Source organism: Bubalus bubalis, chromosome 20 (genome assembly GCF_019923935.1).
Source record: "Bubalus bubalis isolate 160015118507 breed Murrah chromosome 20, NDDB_SH_1, whole genome shotgun sequence".
NCBI classification, from domain to species: Eukaryota; Metazoa; Chordata; class Mammalia; order Artiodactyla; family Bovidae; genus Bubalus; species Bubalus bubalis.
In genome coordinates, this window is record NC_059176.1 from 45,832,003 (window position 1) to 45,855,442 (window position 23,440).

Here is a 23,440-nt window from a genome sequence, read left to right on the forward strand (position 1 = left end):
AGCCTGATCTCTTCTCTGGAGGCCCAGGGTGGAATCCACTTCCAGATTCATTCAGGCAGTTGGCAGAGTGCAGATCCATGCAGTTGCAGAGCTGAAATCTCCATTTCCTTGCTGGCTCTTGGCCGGGAGCTGTTCCCACTTCTGGAGGCCTCCTGCATTCCTTGGCTCCTGGCCTCTTCCATCCTGGAGCCAGCCACAGCGGGTTGAGTACCTCTCATGCTCTCACTCTTGCCTCTTGTTCTGCTGCATCTAACTCCAGCCAGAGAATTCTTTCTGTTTTTAGGGACTTGTGTGATTAGGCCCACTGGGATAATCACCCTATCTTGAGGTCCATAACCTTAATCACATCTGCAGAATCCCTTTTGCCATGTAACAGCATATTCATATATTCTAGGGATTAGGGTGTGGGTATCTTTAGGGAGGGCATTCTGCTGAAAGCTCTAGGTTTTTACGTTAATCATTTTGTATCACTTTTTCCTGGAAGACAGTGTAACCTTTCCAGGCTGTATTTTAGGCACATTTTTCACATATTTTATTTATGAACTTTTTTTTTTTTTTCTGTTTCATGTGTTGAAGCCTCTACTTAAAGAATCCAACTAGCTTCAATATTGGATTCTCTCTCATTTTATCTCTAAAAACTGCATTAAAAATCAATTTTAGAGAGATATAATTTACATACAAAATCTGTGTCTGTCTAAAGTAATGAGTTTTGACAGGTGGACACAAAACACAGAACCCCAGCCCCATTCTTGATACAGAACATCTCCATCACCCAGAAGCTTCCTTTGTACCCCAGCCTTCCATTCACCCCTCTATTTGCTTTAAAACTTTTCTTTTTCTCTCTCAACACTGCATTCACTTCCAAGTCTTGCTTCTATGTTTTTAATTTGACCTTCAGCCATGTTTCTTCTATTTTTTTCTCTTGGTTCTGAATTGTTAGTTTCTAATGATGTTATGTTTCACAGTTTTGTTTCTTCAGCTCTGTAGTTTTCCATTTTATTCTGTGGTTTTATCATTTCCTGCCTAGGCTCTCTTATAAGTGAATTGTTCTTTTTTTTATGTTTTGGGTTTTTGGCCTCAAGGCATGTGGCATTCCCTGACCAGGGATTGATCTCTGCACCCTTTCATTAGAAGACTAAGTCTTTTAATCACTGGACCATCAGAGAAGTCCCTTGAATTGCTCTTTTTAAAAAAATCTTTTCTGTTGTGGAGTTGGACACAACTGAGCCACACATGCATGCACTGTGCAAAGACACAGGGAACATGCTCTGTTTCCCTGGTTGTTTTGCCCAGACATCACTCTTCAAATGCTTGTGTGCAGCTGTGGGACTTTCTTTTCTTTAAAGAAAAAATTACTGTGTGTGTGTGTGTGTGTGTGTATGTAGGGGGGAACAAAGACAAAGCAAGATTCAGAACTGCATGAACATAATAATGTCCTTTGTTTAAATAAAAAATAATGCGTAGAAAAAAATCATGTGGAATCATGCATACATTTTTGAGTTACCATGATTCCCCATCTCGCCTCCCCCAAATCACTCATGGATAATTTGGACAGCTCTGATATTTGTTACTCCTTGGAAGGAAAGTTATGACCAACCTAGATAGCATATTCAAAAGCAGAGACATTACTTTGCCAACAAAGGTCCATCTAGTCAAGGCTATGGTTTTTCCAGTGGTCATGTATGGATGTGAGAGTTGGACTGTGAAGAAGGCTGAGCGCTGAAGAATTGATGCTTTTGAACTGTGGTGTTGGAGAAGACTCTTGAGAGTCCCTTGGACTGCAAGGAAATCCAACCAGTCCATTCTGAAGGAGATCAGCCCTGGGATTTCTTTGGAAAGAATGATGCTAAAGCTGAAACTCCAATACTTTGTCCACCTCATGTGAAGAGTTGACTCATTGGAAAAGACTCTGATGCTGAGAGGGATTGGGGGCAGGAGGAGAAGGGGACGACAGAGGATGAGATGGCTGGATGGCATCACTGACTCCATGGACGTGAGTCTGAGTGAACTCTGGGAGTTGGTGATGGACAGGGAGGCCTGGCATGCTGCGATTCATGGGTTCGCAAAGAGTTGGACACAACTGAGCGACTGAACTGAACTGAACTGATATTTGTTTTTTAGGAGGACACTTACAAGGATCTTTGAAAACCAACTTGATAGAATTCCCTGGTGGTCCAGTGGGTAGAACTCCAGACTTCCACTGTTCAATCCCTGGTTGGGGAACTAAGATCCCACAAGCTAAGAAAAAAAATGATAACCAACTTGAAACATCCAGGAGACCTGAAAAACATCAAGTGTAACCATCATTTGCCCTGTTGGGAATTAAGATGTGCCTTCTCACTTACTCCACCTTCTCTCAGGATTCTGAATCTATGAGACGTAAGAGTCCAATCTGAATGAAAAAAAATCTACTTCCCATTAAAACATAATCCCCAGTTTTAGTTTTTATTGTGAAGGAGAAAAGAGAAAAAATTAATGACCATAGAGGTATAGTATGTATATGGTTAGAAAGTTCAAGCCTTTAAAAGGTGCAAAATGAAAATGAACAAAGACAAATATCAGACATTAACACATACATATGGAATCTATAAAATGGTATAGATGATCCTATTTGCAAAAGAGAAATAGAGACACAGACGTAGAGAACAACCGTACGGACACCAAAGCAGAAAGAACGGGGTGGGATGAATTGGGAGATTGGGATTGATGTATATACACTATTGATACTATATATAAAGTAGAAAACTCATGAGAGCCTACTGTATAGCACAGGGAACTCTACTCAGTGCTCTGTGGTGACCTAACTGGGAAGGAAATAAAAAAAAAATGAGGGGATACACGTATACGTATAGCTGGTTCACTGTGCTGTACAGTAGAAACTAACACAACATTGTAAAGCAACTATCCTCCAATAAAAATTAATTAAAAAAACAGCAACAAAATATAGTAAAAGCCTCCTTCTATAAACTCCAGTTCCTGGCTCTTGCAATTACTTCCGAAAAGAGACATTATATATAAATCAGCATAGATAACATAGAGGCTATAAATATATACCATTAGAACCAGATGTGAAACAACAAAGCGGTTCAAAATTGGGAAAGGAGTACGTCAAGGCTGTATATTGTTACCCCGCTTATTTAACTTATATGCAGAGTACATCATGAGAAATGCAGGGCTGGATGAATCATGAGCTGGAATCAAGAGTGCAGGGAGAAATATTAACAACCTCAGATATGCAGATGATACTACTCTAATAACAGAAAGCAAAGAGGAATTATAGAGCCTCTTGATGAAAGAGAGAGGAGAGTAAAAAAGCTGGCTTAAAATCCAACATTCAAAAAACTAAGATCATGGCATCCAATCCCATTACTTCATGGCAAATAGATGGGGAAAAAGTGGAAAAACTGATAGATTTTATTTTCTTGAGCTCCAAAATCACTGTGGACGGTAACTGCAGCCATGAAATTAAAAGAAACTTGCTCCTTGAAAGTAAAGCTATGACAGACATTGTGTTAAAAAGCAGAGATCACTTTGCCAACAAAGGTCTGTATAGTCAAAACTATGGTTTTTCAAGTAGTCATGTACGGATGTGAGAGTTGGGCCATAAAGAAGGCTGAGCATTGAAGAATTCATGCTTCTGAACTGTGGTGCTGGAGAGGACTCTTGAAAGTCCCTTGGACTGCAAGGAGATCAAACCAGTTAATGCTAAAGGAAATCAACTTTGAATATTCATTGGAAGAACTGATGCTGAAGCTCCAATACTTTGGTTACCTGATGCAAAGAGCCAACTCATTGGAAAAGATCCTGATGCTGGGAAAGATTGAGGGAAAGAGAAGAAGGGGGTGACAGAGGATAAGATGATTGGATGACATCACTGACTCCATGGAAATGAGTTTGAGCGAAGTCAGGGAGTTAGTGAAGGACAGGGAAGCCTGGCATACTGGAGTTCATGGGGTTGCAAAGAGTGGGACATGACTTAGCGACTGAACAACAACAATATGTAATATATACACTATATAGGCATGTCTGTATCCTTTTGTGTAGTTAGACAAAAGATCATAGCATGTGATCCTTATTTCATAAGACCACATACTTATTTCATTTAACAGCCTCCAAAAGAATATTCCGTATCAATTCACATGGATTCACCTTCTTTTCAGTGACCTCATCCTATTATTGAATACATTGTATGGATGTGTCTTCTTAAATTTAATCAGTCTCCTTTCCAGTTTACCCATGGGAAAGCAGCAAGCACAAAAAAGAGTAAAGATGCAAATATTGCTCCAGTACTACTCCATCCTAAGGAGCTGAGTCATGGAAAATCAGGATTAGAAAATAGTTTCCCAGTAATAATTTCCAACAAAACAAAATGAAAAAAGGAAGGTGTTATTGATATTTCTTTATTGCTCATGGAGAGCAATAATGTTTCGATTCTGCTGTGCTCTTGTGTACAACTGTGGTGAAGCCTCATGTAGAGAGAGATGCTTAGGTGATTCTGAGAGAGCTTTACAGCCTGAGATTTACTTCCGAGATTTTAAACATTAAGCCTTTGAACTGTATTTGAAGCAAACATTTTCAGCAACATTTTTGCTGAAGTTATTTAGTACAACATTTTCCCATGAATAGAGGTCTATATTCACTTAAATTTAGGAAATCATGCACATCATATCCACCCCCCTTGAGTATGTATGGTATGTGTTCATATATCATAGTTTTGGGGGAAATTTTTCAGTAAATAAACCTATTGAACATTATTGAAAACAGTGTTTTCCAGACTTACTCAATCACTGCTCTCTTTCTAGCCTATCACTTATTAATATCTCATGATGCAAATGTTGCTTCAGATTGTCTTAAAAATATGTGTCCCAATGGAGTCTGTGTCTTAAATTCAGTGCAGGAATCAGTAAACATTTTCTATAAAGAGCCAAATAATAAATATCTTAGGTTTTGCCAGCCAAACAGTCTATATTGCAAATCCTCAGACCTGGCACGTAACACAAAAGCAGCCATAAACAAGGCTGAACAAGTGACCATGACTGTATTCCAATAAATCTTTAGTTATGGACACACATTGAATTTTATGTCATTTTTGCATGACACAAAATATTATCCTTCTTTTTTCTCCCCATCTATTTAAAACTATGAAAATCATTCTTAGCAGGTAGGCTGTGCAGAAATAGGTGGACGGGATTTGACCTGTAGGCCAAAGGAGGACACCCTGTGATTTAGTGGATAAAGATTCAGGAAAAGAAATACATGCTTTATTCAGTCAGATTGGGCAACAGCTGTGATAGTTTCAAGAAAATTCGGAAGTTTTGTGTGTTGTTATATATTAAAATGTTGATGTTGTTTAGTTGCTCAGTCATGTCCAACTCTTTGGGACCCCATAAACTGTAGCCCGCCATGCTCCTCTGTTCATGGAGTTCTCTAAGCAAGAATACTGGAGTGGGTTGCCATTTCCTTCTCCAGGGGCTCTTCCTGGACCAGGAATCAAACCTGTGTCTCCCGCAATGGCAGGCAGATTCTTTACCACTGAGCCACCAGGGAAGCCCATATATTAAATAAAAAAGAATATTAAAGCTTCATCTACTCTGCAGACGGAGAAGGAAATGGCAACCCACTCCAGAATTGTTGCCTGGAGAACCCCATGGACAGAGGAGCCTGGTGGTCTACAGTCCATAGGGTTGCAAGAGTTGGACACAACTTAGTGACTAAACCACCACCACTGCTCTGCAGAAAGCATGCTATCCTACAGTTTTGCTCCTAAATATCAAGATAGTTTAATAAAACTCTGCCTGTTAAGACAGGGTAAGCACCAAAATGATTTCTTGAATAAATACTGGTGAACATCTCCATGTTATAAAAGAACTCAGAGTAGAAATTATCTCTACATGATTTATTATGACCAAATCTTACAGAAAACCTTTTAATGATGATATGCAAAGGTCAGAGTACAGAATTTGAATTAAATAAAATAGGTGCAAAAGTTCAGTGGATCGCTGGTAAAAGCTTCTTTCTGTTGCTGATGAGGTTAGAATGTTTGTCCATGACACATTTTCAGGCACCAAAAAAAGGACAGCCTCCGAAACATATTGAATCCCCTCTGAATGAGGTTACATTTTTCCTTCATATGTCACTCCCCCTTTGTGGTCTCTTTGGACTGATGGCCCGTGTCCTCCCCTGCTCCGACTCCTGGGGCTCCCCGGTTGCCTGCAGGTTCGTTCCAGAGCCGTGGTCCACCTGCAGTGCCACATGTGGGCCAGGTGTTCAGGTGCGAGAGGTGAAGTGCCGCGTGCTCCTGACCTTCACGCAAACTGAGACTGAGCTGCCAGAGGAAGAGTGTGAGGGCCCCCGGCTGCCCACAGAGCGGCCCTGCCTCCTGCAGCCCTGTGATGAGAGCCCCGCCGTCCGAGAGCTGGCTGCCTCCCTGCAGGAGCAGGACAGTGAGACGACCTACGACTGGGAATACGCTGGCTTCACCCCCTGCACCGCCACCTGTTTGGGAGGTATTTGATCTTTTACTTAAGGGACAGCTGTGTCTGGCGTTGCTGTGGTTTGAGAAATAGTAATACTAAATCAGTAAAGCCTCATCTAATGAAAATATACTGTGTCCTCTTTTAGACTGAAAATTACCAGAGGGAAATTTAAAAGCAAATTCTTTTCTCTAGAGAAATTTATAAGTTAATATTTACATACCACCACCAGCAATTGTAGCCTTGATGAGAGAGTCCAATTCTTCATCTCCACGAATAGCAAGTTGCAAGTGACGAGGGGTAATACGCTTTACCTTCAGCATTGAAACATGTATAATATCATGTATGAAACGAGTTGCCAGTCCAGATTCAATGCACGATACTGGATGCTTGGGGCTAGTGCACTGGGACGACCCAGAGGGATGGTATGGGGAGGGAGGAGGGAGGAGGGTTCAGGATGGGGAACACATGTATACCGGTGGTGGATTCATTTTGATATTTGGCAAAAGTTTGTAATTTTGTAAAGTTTAAAAAAAAAAAAACTAGCAGAAGTCCAAAGGAGAAGAAGTCATTTGAATAATTGAAAACTGTGCCTTTTCTTTCTTTCAGTTTTCATCATCATTATTTTAGAAAGATAAAGGACAGTGGGACTAGATCCTGTGTTCCTAAGCATTTGCCTAATTGAGATGGTTACAGAGGTCACCAATTGATAGAGAATAAATAGGAAAATGCAAGAAATTATTAGTTTAGGTAGTGTTGTACATAAGTCAGAATTACAGAATGAAGCAGCCTGGGACTGCCTTATGTGATGCTCTCTTGGTCAGAAGTTATCCTCAGAAAATAATTTAGGTTCATACCTGCACATTGAACCAGAAACCAGTATGGAGCAAACTGATCACCATGATTTATGTGTGTGTGCATGTGTGTACACATAGCCAGGGACCCTGATAGGACTAGGAAGTGATCATATTGTCAGGTGGCCCCCTTGGGGTGGAAATTAGCCCCAAGGTGCTTCAAGCATTCCAGGGTCCAAAAGGGAGTGAATGAGCCCAGAGAAGTCCAGATAGTCATTCTCTCTCTGCTGGAAGTAAAAGGACAGAAATAATCAGTGGGAAACCATGATCCTCTAGTGACATGAAGGGGACTCCTGTCTCAGGAATCCAGGCCCTGACATCCTTTCACTCACTCCTGACTGTGCCTTCCAGCCAGCTGTCGTGGCTGAAGCTGGGGGCTAGAAATGCTCTAACCAGACTTCCCTGGTGGTCCAGTTGTTAAGACCATGCACTTCCACTGCAAGGGGCATGGGTTTGATCCCAGGTCAGGGAACTATGATCCTACATGCCGTGTGGCATGGTCAAAGAAAAAAAGGGGAAAAAAAAAAAAAAGAAAGAAATGCTCTGACTTCAGTGCCAGCCAGTGGTGCAAAAGCTAAGGAAGCTGCTGCCTTAGGGGGAAGTTGGCTCAACAGCCTGCTCCACTCCTCCTGGCAGCCCTGCACCCTTTACTAGGCCCTCCCCATCAGGTCTTAAGAGCTCGTGTGCCAGTCATTGTGCCCTGGCCTCTTCCCTGGGCAGGTGGAGTGCATTCTCCATTCTTGCCATCCAGTCGCTGTGACTTGAGGTATTTGTCTTTCTCTTTCCTGTGTAGTTCAATCTGTAAATCCACCTATCCTGGACACCAGCCCATCAGTAAACCCAGGTGAACTGGCATGTGCTTTACCCCTAGGCCTCAGTTAAGCTACTGTCTTTCATATGGTGGTACCCCTGTGCAATTAGGAAAAGAACTCTCATCTGCCTCCAGATTCTCTCTCCCTCTCTTGCTTGCTTCTCTCTGCTTCCTAGAAGCCCACCTCAGCTAGCCAGGAGTTTAGCCTGCTTCACCCAACACTAAATGTCTGCTGTGTCTCTTCCCTCCCAGGAAATGAAGTCTCACTTTCCTCCTCAATTTCATGTCTGCTTTGGCCCAAACCTCTGGGTTCAGGGTCCTGGACATGTCTTCTGTTATATCTTGGAAGCCTTAAGACTGATATGCCCTTCATAATCTGGGAAGTGGTACTTTCCTGAGGAGTCGGGGGAAGCCCTCCAGAGATAGTCACGCATGCTTGCATGCCTGCTCAGTCAATTGTGTCTGACTCTGTGACACATGGACTGTAGCCTGCCAGGTTCCTCTGTCTATGGGATTCCCCAGATAAGAATACTGGAGTGGGTTGCCATGCCCTTCTCCAGGGGATCTTTCAGACCAAGGGATCGAACCTGAGTCTCTTATGTCTCCTGCATTGGCAGGCAGGTAAATGGCAATCCACTTCAGTATTTTTGCCTAAAGAATTCCATGGACAGAGTAGCCAGGTGGGGTGCTGTTAATGGGATCTCAAAGAGTCAGACACGATTGAGTGACTACACTTTCTTTACCACTAGCACCACCTGGAAGCCCCCGGCTATTGCTTGCATACCTCCAAATCTACTGTATTAATCTCAGACTTTGGAATACTGCCATTGATAGAATTAGTCTTACATCTAGTACTCTGTCATCCTTGACTTCAGTTTTTTCCTGACCGAGAAGGCCATCCAGATGAGAAAGCGTGGCATGTTGGGTCCTTGGAACTTAACAGACCACATAGAGTTGCCCAAGGAAAATTGACCAGCTGAATTCTGATTCAGTTGAGAGAGTCTATTTGACCTCATTTTTGGAACCTGATGCCAAAATGTTCAGATCTGCTACTTTCCCAGTGCCCACCAAGATGGCCAGGAGGCCTGGACCCCCTGGCATGATTTTCTGTTTTTTTGGTAACAACTTTATTAAGATATAATTCACATACCATACAATTTATATATCTGAAGTATACAACGTGGTGTTTTTTGGTATATTCACAAAGCTGTGTACCCATCATCACAATCTTCTTTTAACACTGATATATTTGGCTGCATTGGGTCTTAGTTGTGCCATGTGTGAGCTTTCATGCAGCACACAGACTCTTCTAATTGCAGCACACAGGCTTAGTTGCCCAATCGGGGGTCGAACTCATGTCCCTTGCAATGCAAGATGGGTTCTTAACCACTGAACCACCAGGGAAGACCCCATCAAAACAATTTTAGAACACTTTGACCCCAAAAGAACCCTGTAGCCTTAAGAAATCACCGCCCCATTTCCTCTCAAACCCCCATTTTCCTGCTACCAGCAGCCTCTCACAACTACTGATCTACTTTTTATTTCTTCTGGACGTTTCATATAAGTGGAATCACGCAATGAGCAATCTTTGTGACCACCTTCTTTTATTTAGTGTGCTCTCAAGGTTCATCCATGTTGTAACATAAGTCAGCACTTCGTCTCTTTTTAGGTTTGAATACTATTCCATTGTATTGATATGTCCATATTTATTCATTCATCAGTTAGATTTTGGTTTATTTGCATGCCTTGGATACTATGCCTAAAACTGCTCTGAACATTCACGTACACATTATTGTGTGGATGTACATCTTCATTTCTCTTGGGTATATAGTTAGGAGTAGTAAAATGATCTCTGGATCTGTTTAAGGCATACAAGTTTTGTGAGACTTGTCCAGTTCAGTTTATCCTTATTGGCACTGTGGGCCTTTGGCCAGCTGTGAGGAGAGAAAGGCCTTGCACATGTTAGAAGTGCATTTCAGCACTCACATGGTGGATGGGATGGTGTCCATTTGTTTCTGACATCCTCTTATGTAACTGGAACACATTTTGCAAATTTTAACAGGGCTCAGCTTGCTAATCTTTCAACTCTCAGTTAAACAGAACTTAGCCTTGTGAGGCTATCCTGTGTTGTGTAATTCAGGATAACGTCATTAGATGAACCTTGCATGCCCATGAACCCAAATGGTATGGCTAGGGAAGCTGAGAGTCAAAGTGTATGACACAGTCCAAAATAGAGAGTGGACAACTTCTTTATTGAGGGGTTGATCTGTAAGTGCTTATAGTAAGATTTTTCACTTTGCATAAAGCAATGGTTTAATTTCTTGGGTTCAGGTTTAATTTTCTTAATGTTTTTAATTTCTTGAGTTCAAGCTTAAAATTTCATTTTAAATGTGTAACTCAATTCTGTTGAATACTTGAAATGCTTGGAGGGTTATAAAATCCTCTAAATGCAGGAAACTGAACACCTGCTCTGTGCTAGACTCTATGCTCTCACTCGATTCCAGGCTCAGTACCACGATACAGAATGAAGGCATGGTCCTTGTGTCCTGAGGGAGCACAGCTCTTGGTTATGTTGGCTTTACTGTCCCTACTGCATTACTTAGAGGCAGTGACACTTGCCTCTCTGTAATCCATTTTAATGTGGTTTCAGAGGCTCAGCCTCTGTAAGCCCACTTATGTGTGGTTTTGAATGTGGATTTTAACCCTCATCCTGAATAACAGGGAGGGTAAGTCTGCAATGACTGGAAACCACAGAAAAATAAAATTTCCACAGGCATGCAGTTATTTCTTCAGCATTCCTGTTTCTGGTAGAAAAATAAGATAGGCAAGTGATATATTTTCAAAAAGATAAACCTCTGATTCCCATCCCGATATTGTATATTTGTATAGTCTTAACTTGCTTTCACATCATACAGGAAATAAAAGTAAATCAATTTGTTGTAATCATTGATGTTTAAGAATCTTTTACAAGTCTGCTTTCATACTGGAGTGGCAACAATTCTTTCTCAATTCCCAAAAGTTTAAAGAATGCAGACATACTCTATTTCCAGTCTCCAGAGTGTATGTAAGTATATGGTGTACAGCATTATGTTATATGTGTATGTACATCCTGGAAGTTATGCTTACCTTTTAAATACCCACGGATAAAGTTTTGTAATTTACTACACTATCAACATGGGCTTCCCAGGTGGCACTAGTGCTAAAGAATCCACCTGCAATGCAGGAGACATAAGAGATGCAGGTTCGATCCCTTGGTGGGGAAGATCCCCTGGAGGCGGAAATGGCAACCCACTCTAGTAGCTTGCCTGGAGAGTCCCGTGGACAGAGGAGCCTGGAAGGCTACAGTCCATGGGGTCGCAAAGAGTCAGATACAACTTAATGACTGAACACACACACATGCACACGATAAACATTCCTCACTAACATTTTCTCTTGTGTCTTATATTATTTGTTGCATTTATGACCTTTCATTTCTCCCTTTGTGTTTTCTAAAACCACTGGCTAGTAGCATAGACGTGAACTTTGGCCTCATTTTGGACCATAGTTCTGCCCCTTCCTTTGGGCTAGTTGTTTAAATTTGCAGAGGTTTATTTTTGTGAAATGAGAAGAGCCACACCTACATTATTAGGATTAATGAAAGGATTAAATGTGATTCTTAAGCAAGGTTATGTTGGAGAAGTGTTTAATCACTGTGCCTGACACATGTGTGTTATAAATGTTGGTGGGATAATATAAGAGTTTATAATATAAGTTTATAATATAGTTTAAAATATAAGAAGTTATTCATCTTAGAATATTGTTTTTTCCTTTTAAAAGAAAATGGACTAAATTGCTGAATCCCTTAATGCATCTAACTGTGCCAACCAAGTGCATTCTTTGAATTCCTCAAGTAAATCATCATCTGCAATTAATGATGATTTTCTCTTTCCAATAGTTGTTTATCCTGTTTATGTTTTCTCTCTTATTGCATTGTCCAGAATTGCAAGAACAATAGTAAATAAGGTAGATGATGCCAACTGTGCCTTGGTCTTGACAGTAGCAGGGATCTCTCTTATTGTTTCATTTGAAAATAACATCCTACAAATATTTATTGTGTGCTTTTTTGTGCAAGGTGCTGACCTAGGCAATAGAGACAAATAGTTCCCACCTCTGCAACTCAGATCTAGAGGGGGAAATGTGTTCATCGCATAATCACACACACATATGTTTAAACTTACAGCTGGTTATTGCAGCTACAAAAAAGTATATGGTTGGGACTTGCCTAGCGGTCCAGTGGTTACGAATCTGCACTTCATCACAGGGGGCAGAGGTTCAATCACTGGTCGAGGAACTAAGATCCCACATGCTGTGTGGTGTGTCCAAAAAATAACTAGAAACAAATTTTAAAAAGAAGCATATGATGCCATGAAAGCACATAATAGGAGGAATTTGACCTAACTTGGGAGGTCAGGGAAAGATTCCCTAAGAACAATTACATTTGAACTTTAAGTCTGAAAGATGAGAAATTAATTAAGCAAAAGTTTGAGACAGTGGTACAAAGAGAATTTCCAGCAGGAAAAGGATCATGTGGAAGGGTGCTAGGTGGCAAGAGGGCACATGGGAAATTCCAGGAGCTGAAGTTGGGCACAGCTAGTGTACTGAGAAAGATGGGGTTTAATGTGAGATGATGCTGTAAAGGAAAGCAGGGGCCAGACAGTGAAGGTCTTACGGGCCATGTTCATTTGGGTCTTTATCCTAAGAACAATGAGAAGCCATCCAAGTCATTAAAATGGAAATTAATGATCAAATGTTTATTTCAAAAAGGTTAGTCCAGTTGTATTGTAAAAAAAGGATTAAAAGGGATAACAAGTGATGTCAGGGGGCCCACAGAGAGGAAGATGGCTAGAAGGCATGGTTTGTTAGGGGAGGGCTGTGTGTGTGCTGTCAGTTCATGACAGAGTCCAGGTGCATTTAAAAGGCAATAAGAGGGGGCTTCCCTGGAGGTCCAGTGGCTAAGACTCCACACTTCCAGTGTAGGGAGCCCTGGTCAGGGAACTAGTTCCTGCATGCTGCAACTAAAGATCTTGCAAAGACCCAGCACAGCCAAATCAATAATTTTCTTAAAAAAAAAAAAGGCAATGAGAAAGTTTCAGAATGAAAGGGAAAGGCAAAGTGTCAACAAACTTCTATGATGGAAGGGAGTGAAATCTAAAGCCTACTTGTGGAGTTCAATCTTAACTAGTTAGAGATGCATCTCCTAATGGAAACTGGCAAGGGAAGGGCCTGGGTGGATGGATTTATCTGCTGGCTGGGCCGGTGAGTTTATCTGCTGGATCATAGGAAGTTCCTATCTGTTTGTTTCTGGTTGAGCATGTGTGAATATTTGTGTGTGAATGATTTGATTGGTGAATGCCCAGGGTTTGAAGTCACAACGTAGTATTTTTTTTATTATACTCTTGACTTGACTATAGTGTACTACTATTGGGTTGGCCAAAAGGTTCATTCAGATTTTTCTGTAAGATGTTATGGAAAAAACGCAAATGAACTTTTTTGCTAACCCCATATTTAATTTAGAATTTTTCATTTAGATATGAATGATATTGATGCAAGTTGGTAGCCTCCACTGAGCATGGTGGAGTACAAGAATACCTTCCTGCAAATGGGAAAGGGATCTGAAAGCTGAGTTGGCCCACCACGGGCTCATTTGGGCATACTCCCCATGGAGATGTGTTTCCGACATGGTACATTAGCAGTCACCATTTTGTTCTCTTCAAATCCCTTCAAATCTTAACAGGCCTTGAGCTGGAGTTTCTTTCAGCTACTCTTGATATAATTGATCACTTCCTCTCAGGCTCCACTGATGTTTATGATGCCCTTCATGAGGCCAAATGGCTTTTAACAATCCTTAATTTTTACCAGCTGTCTCCTCAACTGGCCCCTAAAAGAACTCACCTATTTTGGAGTACTGTAAAATTTGCATTTTAACACCAAAATGGCATTCCTCTGGGTCCATAGGATATTATGCTTCTCCTTTTTTTCATTACCTGGGAGTTTATAGTAGTATTTATTCTATCATACTGGTTAATCAGCAGAGAGGAAAACATAACTATCCTTTTCAATACGGCCCTAGGCTTTCATCTGTCATGTAAAATTGTGTAAGGCAACACTATATTAAGTAGATCTGTTCTTTTCTCTTTTATAGATTTTTGTCATCGGGTTTATACTAGTTTTTTTTTTTTAATGAATTGAAGTTTTCCATACATTTCAATAATCTTAAATAGTTCCTATCATAGATGACATCTCTTTAAAAAGTCTGAAAGAATTTGTTTCTACAACTATATAAATTCAGTTCTTATTTTTCCCTTTAGGGGCAGGATTGGGAGGGGAATTGTTGCTGGATCTGTAAGATCATTTTCAAGTCCCCTCCCCACTTACTGTCATATACAAACTCTTAATTTTAAAGTGATTTAGGTCATACCTGAATGGTCTAGTGGTTTTCCCTACTTTCTTCAATTTAAATCTGAATTTGGCAATAACGAGTTCATGATCTGAGCCACAGTCAGCTCCCCATCTTGTTTTTGCTGACTGTATAGAGCTTCTCCATCTTTGGCTGCAAAGAATATAATCAGTCTGATTTTGGTGTTGGCCATCTGGTCATATCTATGTGTAGAGACTTCTCTTTTGTTGTTGGAAGGCAATGTTTGCTATGGCCAGTGTGTTCACTTTGCATAACTCTATTAGCCTTTGCCCTGCTTCATTCTGTCTCCAAAGCCAAATCTGCCTGTTACTCCAGGTGTTTCTTGACTTCCTACTTTTGCATTCCAGGCCCCTATAATGAAAAGGACATCGTTTTTGGGAGTTAGTTCTTAAAGGTCTTGTAGGTCTTCATAGAATCGATCAACTGTGGCTTCTTCAGCATTACTGGTTGGGGCATAGACTTGGATTACCATGATATTGAATGGTTTGCCTTGGAAACGAACAGAGATCATTCTGTCATTTTTGAGATTGCATCCAAGTACTGCATTTTGGACTCTTTTGTTGACTATGATGGCTACTCCATTCCTTCTAAGGGATTCTTGTCCACAGTAGTAAATATAATGGTCATCTGAGTTAAATTCACCCATTCCAGTCCATTTTAGTTCGCTGATTCCTAAAATGTCGACGTACACTCTTGCCATCTCCTGTTTGCCTTGATTCATGGACCTAGCATTCCAGGTTCCTATGCAGTATTGCTCTTTACAGCATCAGACCTTGCTTCCATCACCAGTCACACCCACAACTGGGTGTTGTTTTTGCTTTGACTCCGTCTCTTCATTCTTTCTGGAGTTATTTCTCCACTGATCTCTAGTAGCATATTGGGCACCTACCAGCCTGGGGAGTTCATCTTCCAATGTCCTATCTTTTTACCTTTTCATACTGTTCATGGGGTTCTCAAGGTAAACATACTGAAGTGGTTTGCCATTCCCTTCTCCAATGGACCACATTTTGTCAGGACTCTCCACCAAGACCTGTCCGTCTTGGGTGGTCCTACATGGCATGGCTTAGTTTCATTGAGTTAGACAAGATTATGTTCCATGTGATTAGATTGGTTAGTTTTCTCTGATTGTGGTTTCAGTCTGTCTGCCCTCTGATTCCCTCTCTCAGCACCTACCGTCTTACTGGGGTTTCTCTTACCTTGGACGTGGGGTATCTCTTCACGGCTGCTCCAGCAAAGTATAGCTGCTGCTCCTTACCTTGCATGTGGGGTATCTCCTCAGGGCCACCGCTACTGACCTTGGATGTAGAGTATCTCCTCTCAGCCACTTGCCTCTCCAGTGCCGCGCAGCCACATACAGTGGAAGTAAGAAATAGATTTAAGGGACTAGATCTGATAGAGTGCCTGATGAACTATGGGCAGAGGTTCATGACATTCTACAGGAGACAGGGATCTAGACCATCCCCAAGAAAAAGAAATGCAAAACAGCAAAATGGCTGTCTGAGGAGGCCTTATGAATAGTTGTGAAAAGAAGAGAAATGAAAAGCAAAGGAGAAAAAGAAAGAGATACCCATTTGAATGCAGAATTCCAAAAATGGCAAGGAGAGATAAGAAAGCCTTCCTCAGTGATCAGTGCAAAGAAAGAGAGGAAAACAATAGAATGGGAAAGACGAGATCTCTTTAAGAAAATTAGAGATACCAAGGGAACATTTCAAGCAAAGATGGGCTCAATAAGGGACAGAAATGCTATGGACCTAACAGAAGCAGAAGATATTAAGAAGAGGTGGCAAGAATACACAGAAGAACTGTACAAAAAAGATCTTCACGATCCAGATAATCACAGTGGTGTGATCACTCACCCAGCACCAGACATCCTGGAATGTGAAGTCAAGTGGGCCTTAGGAAGCATCACTACAAATAAAACTAGTAGAGGTGATGGAATTCCAGTTGAGCTATTTCACATTCTAAAAGATGATGCTGTGAAAGTGCTACACTCAATATGTCAGCAAATTTGGAAAACTCAGCAGTGGCCACAGGACTGGAAAAGGTCAGTTTTCATTCCAATCCCAAAGAAAGGCAATGCCAAAGAATGCTCAACCTACCGCACAATTGCACTCATCTCACGTGCTAGTAAAGTAATGCTGAAAATTCTCCAAGCCAGGCTTCAGCAATACGTGAAATGTGAACCTCCAGATGTTCAAGCTGGTTTTAGAAAAGGCAGAGGAACCAGAGATCAAATTGCCAACATCCGCTGGATCATGGAAAAAGCAAGAGATTTCCAGATAAACATCTATTTCTGCTTTATTGACTATGCCAAATCCTTTGACTATGTGGATCACAATAAACTGTGGAGAATTCTGAAAGAGATGGGAATACCAGACTACCTGATCTGCCACTTGAGAAACCTGTATGCAGGTCAGGAAGCAACAGTTATAACTGGACATGGAACAACAGACTGGTTCCAAATAGGAACAGGAGTATGTCAAGGCTGTATATTGTCACCCTGCTTATTTAATTTATATGCGGAGTACATCATGAGAAATGCTGGGCTGGAAGAAGCACAAGCTGAAATCAAGATTGCCAGCCAGGAGAAATATCAGTAACCTCAGATATGCAGATGACACCACCCTTATGGCAGAAAGTGAAGAAGACCTAAAGAGCCTCTTGATGAAAGTGAAAGAGGAGAGTGAAAAAGTTGGTTTAAACCTCAACGTTCAGAAAACTAAGATCATGTCATCTGGTCCCATCACTTCATGGGAAATAGATGGGGAAACAGTGGAAACAGTGTCAGACTTTATTTTCTGGGGCTCCAAAAATCACTGCAGATGGTGATTGCAGCCATGAAATTAAAAGACGCTTACTCCTTGGAAGAAAGTTATGACCAACCTAGACAGTGTATTAGAAAGCAGAGACATTTCTTTGCCAACAAAGTTTTGTCTCGTCAAGGCTATGGTTTTTCCAGTAGTCATGTATGGATATGAGGGTTGGACTATAAAGAAAACCGAGTGCCAAAGAATTAATGCTTTTGAAATGTGGTGTTGGAGAAGGCTCTTGAGAATCCCTTGAACTGCAAGGAGATCCATCCAGTCCATCCTAAAGGAGATCAGTCCTGAATATTCATTGGACGGACTGATGTTAAAGCTGAAACACCAATACTTTGGCCCCCTGATGTGGAGATCTGACTCATTTGAAAAGACCCTGATTCTGGGAAAGGTTGAAGGCAGAAGGAGAAGGGGACAACAGAGGATGAGATGGTTGGATGGCATCACCGACTCAATGAAGATGAATTTGAGCAGACTCTGGGAGTTGGTGATAGACAGGGAGGCCTGGAATGCTGTGGTCCATGGGGTTGTGAAGAGTTGGACATGACTGAGTGAGTGAACTGAACTGAACTGAATTTTAAAGTGAATTTCATAATTTAGATTTTCTTGAGAAAAAGTCATGCATTTCATAATGATATTAATAGCATCATCAAGCGTTGTTCATCTAATATCCAGTTGCTTTAAGCCCTCCTCTGCTCCTTTTTCTTGTCAAATAATGTGTAACTTAATTACTGTTTTTAAGCTAAGAGTTTTGTGTGTATGTGCTCAGTCACTCAGTCATGTCTGATTCTTTGTGGCCCCATGGACTGCAGCCCACCAGTCTTATCTGTCCATGGGGTTCTCCAGGCAAGAATACTGGAGCAGGTTGCCCTTTCCTTCTCCAGGTGCTCTTTCCCACCCAGGGGTGAACCCACCTCTCTTGCATCTCCTGCATTGGCAGGTGGATTCTTTACCACTAGTGCCACTTATCAGAAATGATTATTTTTAAATTCTGATGTTTGGATTGGGGGTTTTAATTGTCTATTTTTCATTTATAGTTGGACTCTATTATGGTCAAGGAATATTGCCTACATAATTTCTAGGTTATGGAATTTAATACAGTTTTCTTTATAGACTAATGTAACATCAATTTTTGTTAATGTTCCTCTGCTTAGAAAAGCATATTGCATCTATTTCTGAGGGCCAAGGCCATTTGGTTATTATATAAACATAATTTTCTTATTCAAATCATTTTCCAACTTTTAAAAAGTAATTTATTATATTAAATACTGGTAAGAATCCCAGGGATGGGGGAGCCTGGTGGGCTGCTCTCTATGGGGTCGCACAGAGTCGGACACAACTGAAGCGACTTAGCAGCAGCAGCAGCAACACCTTAAAGGTTCTGACTGTAGATTTTGTTGTTGTTGTTGCTCTGAGTATTTCTTACTCTGTGTGTGTTAATGTGTGTGTGTGTGTGTGTGTGATATGTTACTTGGCATGTTGAATTAGTCAAGATTTATTTGCAAGAAACCCAACTTGAACTAACCTTAAACCAACAAAAGAGAATGTATTAGCTCATTTATTGGCTCTGCTTCCCCTCTTAGCGTCTGTGTTTTTATCCTTTAATTATTAATTCATTTCTTGATGTAGGCTTTAGATATTTTTTGCCAAAAAATAAAATAACCCTCGTATTATGACATTGCAGAAGTCAACAGTGAAGTGAAGAATGTTGCCTCATGCTACCAAAGGATTTATTAGAGAAATTGAATTGAAATTTCAACACTTGATTTATCTTATATCTTCTAAATGCATATTTGTGATTACTGTCCAAATTTTGTTAAAAATGAGATGAAGTAAACTTATCTTTATAACTTTTTTCTTTTGAGGATAAAGGTTTGCTCAACCCTCTTGAAGTGGAAAGTGGTGAAGTCATGTCATAGGTTCAGTGTGAGAGACGGGAGATAGTCTCATGGCCATCTTTGGAAAATACATTCCACCTCAATAAGTATCCTAAATCTCTCATTAAACTTTTATATTCTTTTGAGTAAACTTGCTTTAATTTGTCACAACTATTGTGAAATTCCATAAAAATGGTTAAAATGAGGTAACTTTGGTGCTTTCAGATCCACCCACTCATGTTCCAAAATAGTCTCCAAGTGTATTTTGTAAATAATTCTGGTTATAAATTAGAATATATGTGAAAGATAACTGCATTTTTCTCATATTAAAAAGAAATAAAACTTGCTAGCAAATGAACATCTGTGTCCCTGTAAAATCACTGAGTTCAACATTTGTAGGGAGGAGCCTGAGCTAGAATTGTGGCAGTGTTATAGTTGTAGCAGTGTCTGTTCATGTTTCAGGTTAGTGTTTATTAAAAAAATATTCATTGGAAGATGCATGGAGATTTAAGACTGCATCCTACTATGCCCAGGAGCATAAGATTACAACTGAAGAAAGCAAAGAAAATTTAGGGAAAAGAACTCAACATCTCGAATATATATTTTATATATACTTTTGGTCCATACTGTATTCTGCGAAATATTGTAAAATGGTTGAATTGAAACATGGCATTTGGAAAAAGAACCACAATGTGGAACACACATTCTTGCATGAAACTGAATACATTTGCATATTTCAAATAGCATAGTTGGTTGCTATTACAGTTTTTATTTGATTTTTTCCATCAAAATTTGATTTATATTTTGCTCAGTTCTGATTTCCCAATAATCTTTTTTTAAAAAATTTGTCTCAACAAACAAAATAATGATTGAGACTGGGCCTTGGAGTCAGACAGACCTGTCTAGCCTCAAAGGAAAAATGTGCCTATGAAAGTTTGTATTTGAACAGGGAAGCTGGTTGGCTGTATTGCATTTTCGAACCCTTTGGGTACAAAAGGGGCTTCCCAGGTGGCTTAATGGTAAAGAATCTGCCTGCTAATGCAGGAAATGTAGGAGATAAGGGTTCGATTCCTGGGTCAGTAAGATCCCTTGGAGGAGGAAATGGCAACCCACTTCAGTATTCTTGCCTGGGAAATCCCGTGGACAGAGGAGCCTGGCATGTTACAGTCCATGGGATCACAGAGTCAGACACGACTGAGCACAAACTGAAATTCTGTCCCCATTTAACACTTACTCGCCCCCATCTTGCCCCTAACATCTACCAAAGTACTCTCTGACCCTATGAATTTGACCATGCTATAAGTTAACCTTAAAAATGCGTCCCAATATACATTTGTTGTTCAGTCTCTCTGTCATGTCCAACTCTCTGCAACCCCATGGACTGCAGCACACCAGGCTTCCCTGCCCTTCACCATCTCCTGGAGCTTGCTCAAACTCATGTCCATTGAGTCAGTGATGCCATCCAACCATCTTGTCCTCTGTCGTCTCCTCCTCCTGCCTTCAATCTTTCCCAGCATCAGGGTCTTTTCTAATGAGTTGGCTGTTCACATCAGGTGGCCAAAGCATTGGAGCTTCAGCTTCAACATCAGTCCTTCCAATGAATGTTCAGGGTTGATTTCCTCTAGGACTGACTGGTTTGATCTCTTTGCAGTCCAATATACATTAGGCGCAGACAAATACTGTTTGATTCCACTCATGTGAGAAAGTGTTATTCTTTAGGAGCTGATATGAAAATTCCTCTTAGGGAAATTATTGTATATGTTTGGAAGGAGCGTGTGGATGATTCATTTGCAGGAACTCCTGGCCTTGAGTGTGTTTGAAACGCAGATCAGTGTGACGGTGGATGGGGTCTCAGGGGTGGTCCTTGACATCTCAAAGTGACCATTTGGGAGTTTACAAAGTGACAGAGGAAATAATAGAGCCTGGGAGACTTTGGGAAAGGCACAGTCATTTGCTCCATGTGGACCCTGCAATGCATCCTGCAGGCAAGCAATACAGTCAAAAGGGCAGTGGCTTAAGAATGAGGGGTTCAAAGACCCTGTTTTCTTTTTTCCCCACAATGAGTCATTCTAAGTCATTTGCGTATTTTCTTTTCTCTTTCCAACCTCCAGGCCATCAAGAAGCCATTGCAGTGTGCTTACACCTGCAGACCCAGCAGACAGTCAATGACACCTTGTGTGATATGGTCCACCGCCCTCCGGCGATGAGCCAGGCTTGTAACACAGAGCCCTGCCCGCCCAGGTACGTGCGGTCTTCTGCTCTCTGCAGAGAATCATGCATGTGTATTGAGGCTGACGGGGGAGTCACCCAAGGAGAACAGAGTTCTGCCTTCTCTGTTCAAGCTATGTGCCAGCCAGATTCTCACTAAGATACACGAATACTGCCAGGTTAAGCGGGAATCCCCTTTACCCAGCCTTTTGTTTGCATCATACATGAGTGAATGTGAACTGGTGCTGCTGGCAACACCATGAGCTCAGCAGTTTTGTTGTCTCATGTCTGTCCCTTCAGGGGTACTTCTTTGCCTGAAGCCACATCAGGGAACACAGGCTCTGAGGTCAAGTTAGCACAGGTACACAGAAGGTGCTCAGTCCATATTTGTGGACTAACTGAGTGATCTCCTACTTGTTACCTAGAAATCACCCCAGTGTGTTCTCACCCTTCCCACTGACCTGCCAGAGATCTCAGATTAAGGGATGTACTGTTAAGAGTCCCCAAAGAGTGGGCAATGTTGGCTTATTTTTGGTCTCCTTGGCCTGAAAGGTTGACCTTAAAAATTAATCTGCTTCCTCTCTTAAGTCCTTATAAGATGCTGGGGATTTTTATCAGAAGGAAGCATAGATTTTCCTCATATTTCTCTGTCCCTGGCTATTGTTAGCTCCAGAAGATTATAACTCAGCATCACTAGTTTCTCACAAGACATTCCAAAATCCAGCCCCCAGTTTTTTCTCTTTTCTGTCCTTTACCTGTATAATCTTGACCCCTCTTCTGTGATATATTTAAAGCCAAAAGTTGAAAGCTCATTCCCAGTCACCTCCTCTTTTCCTCATTGCCAGATTCTCTTTCTGCCTCTTAGTAATTATATCACCCATTTAATTAGGTACGTGCATTCACTAAAGGTAAGTTTAATTATGTCTGGGATTCTAAGCAATTGAGGACATTTATTATGTCTGTTACATCCAGGAGTAAAGATTGATTTTTATGGTTATTCAGGAAATAATTTGTGCTTGTGGAAGTCTCTTGATCTTTCTGATTTTGATTCCATGAGATGTTTTGGCTGTGAGGAAGAAAGTCCTGTCTTGGTGGTCTCAGGGTGCTGGTGGTGAGGATCCAGTGAGTGAGGGCATCCTGGAGATCCATGCTTCTCTGTCCTGCACATGGGTCCTTTCTTTGTGGGTCTTGGTCTCTAACCTGCTCAGTCTTGGAGGAGGCCAGCTTCATCCTTGGGGAGACCACATCTACAGGGAACCAGGCATAGCATTTTATATCCATTACTATATTTCTGACTTAGATTGTCAGCTAAGGAAATATGGAAAACTCCTTTAAATATATATATATATATATATATATATATATATATATATATATATCTTTATTTGGTTGTGTAGGGTCTTAGTTATAGCACATGGGATCTTTCACTGTGGCACATGGACTCTTTAGTTGTGGTGCAAGGGCCCAGTGGTTGCTGTGTGGGCTTAGTTGCTTGAGGCATGTGAAATCTTAGTTCTCTGACCAGGGATCAAACCTGCATCCCCTGCATTGCAAGGAGGATTCTTAACCACTGGACCACTAGGGAAGTCCTCAGGGAACTTCTTGACTTACGTTAGAGCCATTGTGCTGTACTCAACTGAGACTAGGCAGTAAAGACCTACTCAGTTACTTTGGTGAGCAAGGCCCAGAAACAGCATAGGGAAATCTTCTTCCCTAGATCTCCCACTTCTGCCCCCAGGTTTACTGAATTCCAGAGTCATCCACACCAGAATACTAGTAGAAAATGGCAGAAGACACAACACAGTAGGAGTGTTAGAAGGTTTCATGTAACTGGGAGTCAGGATGCCCACTGTATCAGCAAGTCTATCCAGAGCACTCCAAGAACATCAAGTATATGGGAGGTGATGCTGAGATTCTGTCCATTTGGAACATCCCCTTTAT

At 41.1% G+C, this 23,440-nt stretch overlaps 1 protein-coding gene across 12 annotated transcripts in view; it reads left to right on the forward strand.

Moving 5' to 3' along the window:
• Nucleotides 1-23,440, forward strand: part of ADAMTSL3 (ADAMTS like 3) — a 379,251-nt gene that overhangs the window by 248,066 nt on the left and 107,745 nt on the right. For all 12 annotated transcript variants that reach the window (XM_045163811.1, XM_045163808.1, XM_045163813.1 and 9 more), the window contains 2 exons: nt 6,217-6,506; nt 21,403-21,532. In XM_045163811.1, the coding sequence (XP_045019746.1) occupies nt 6,217-6,506; nt 21,403-21,532 (420 nt within the window). The remainder of the gene's footprint in view (nt 1-6,216; nt 6,507-21,402; nt 21,533-23,440) is intronic.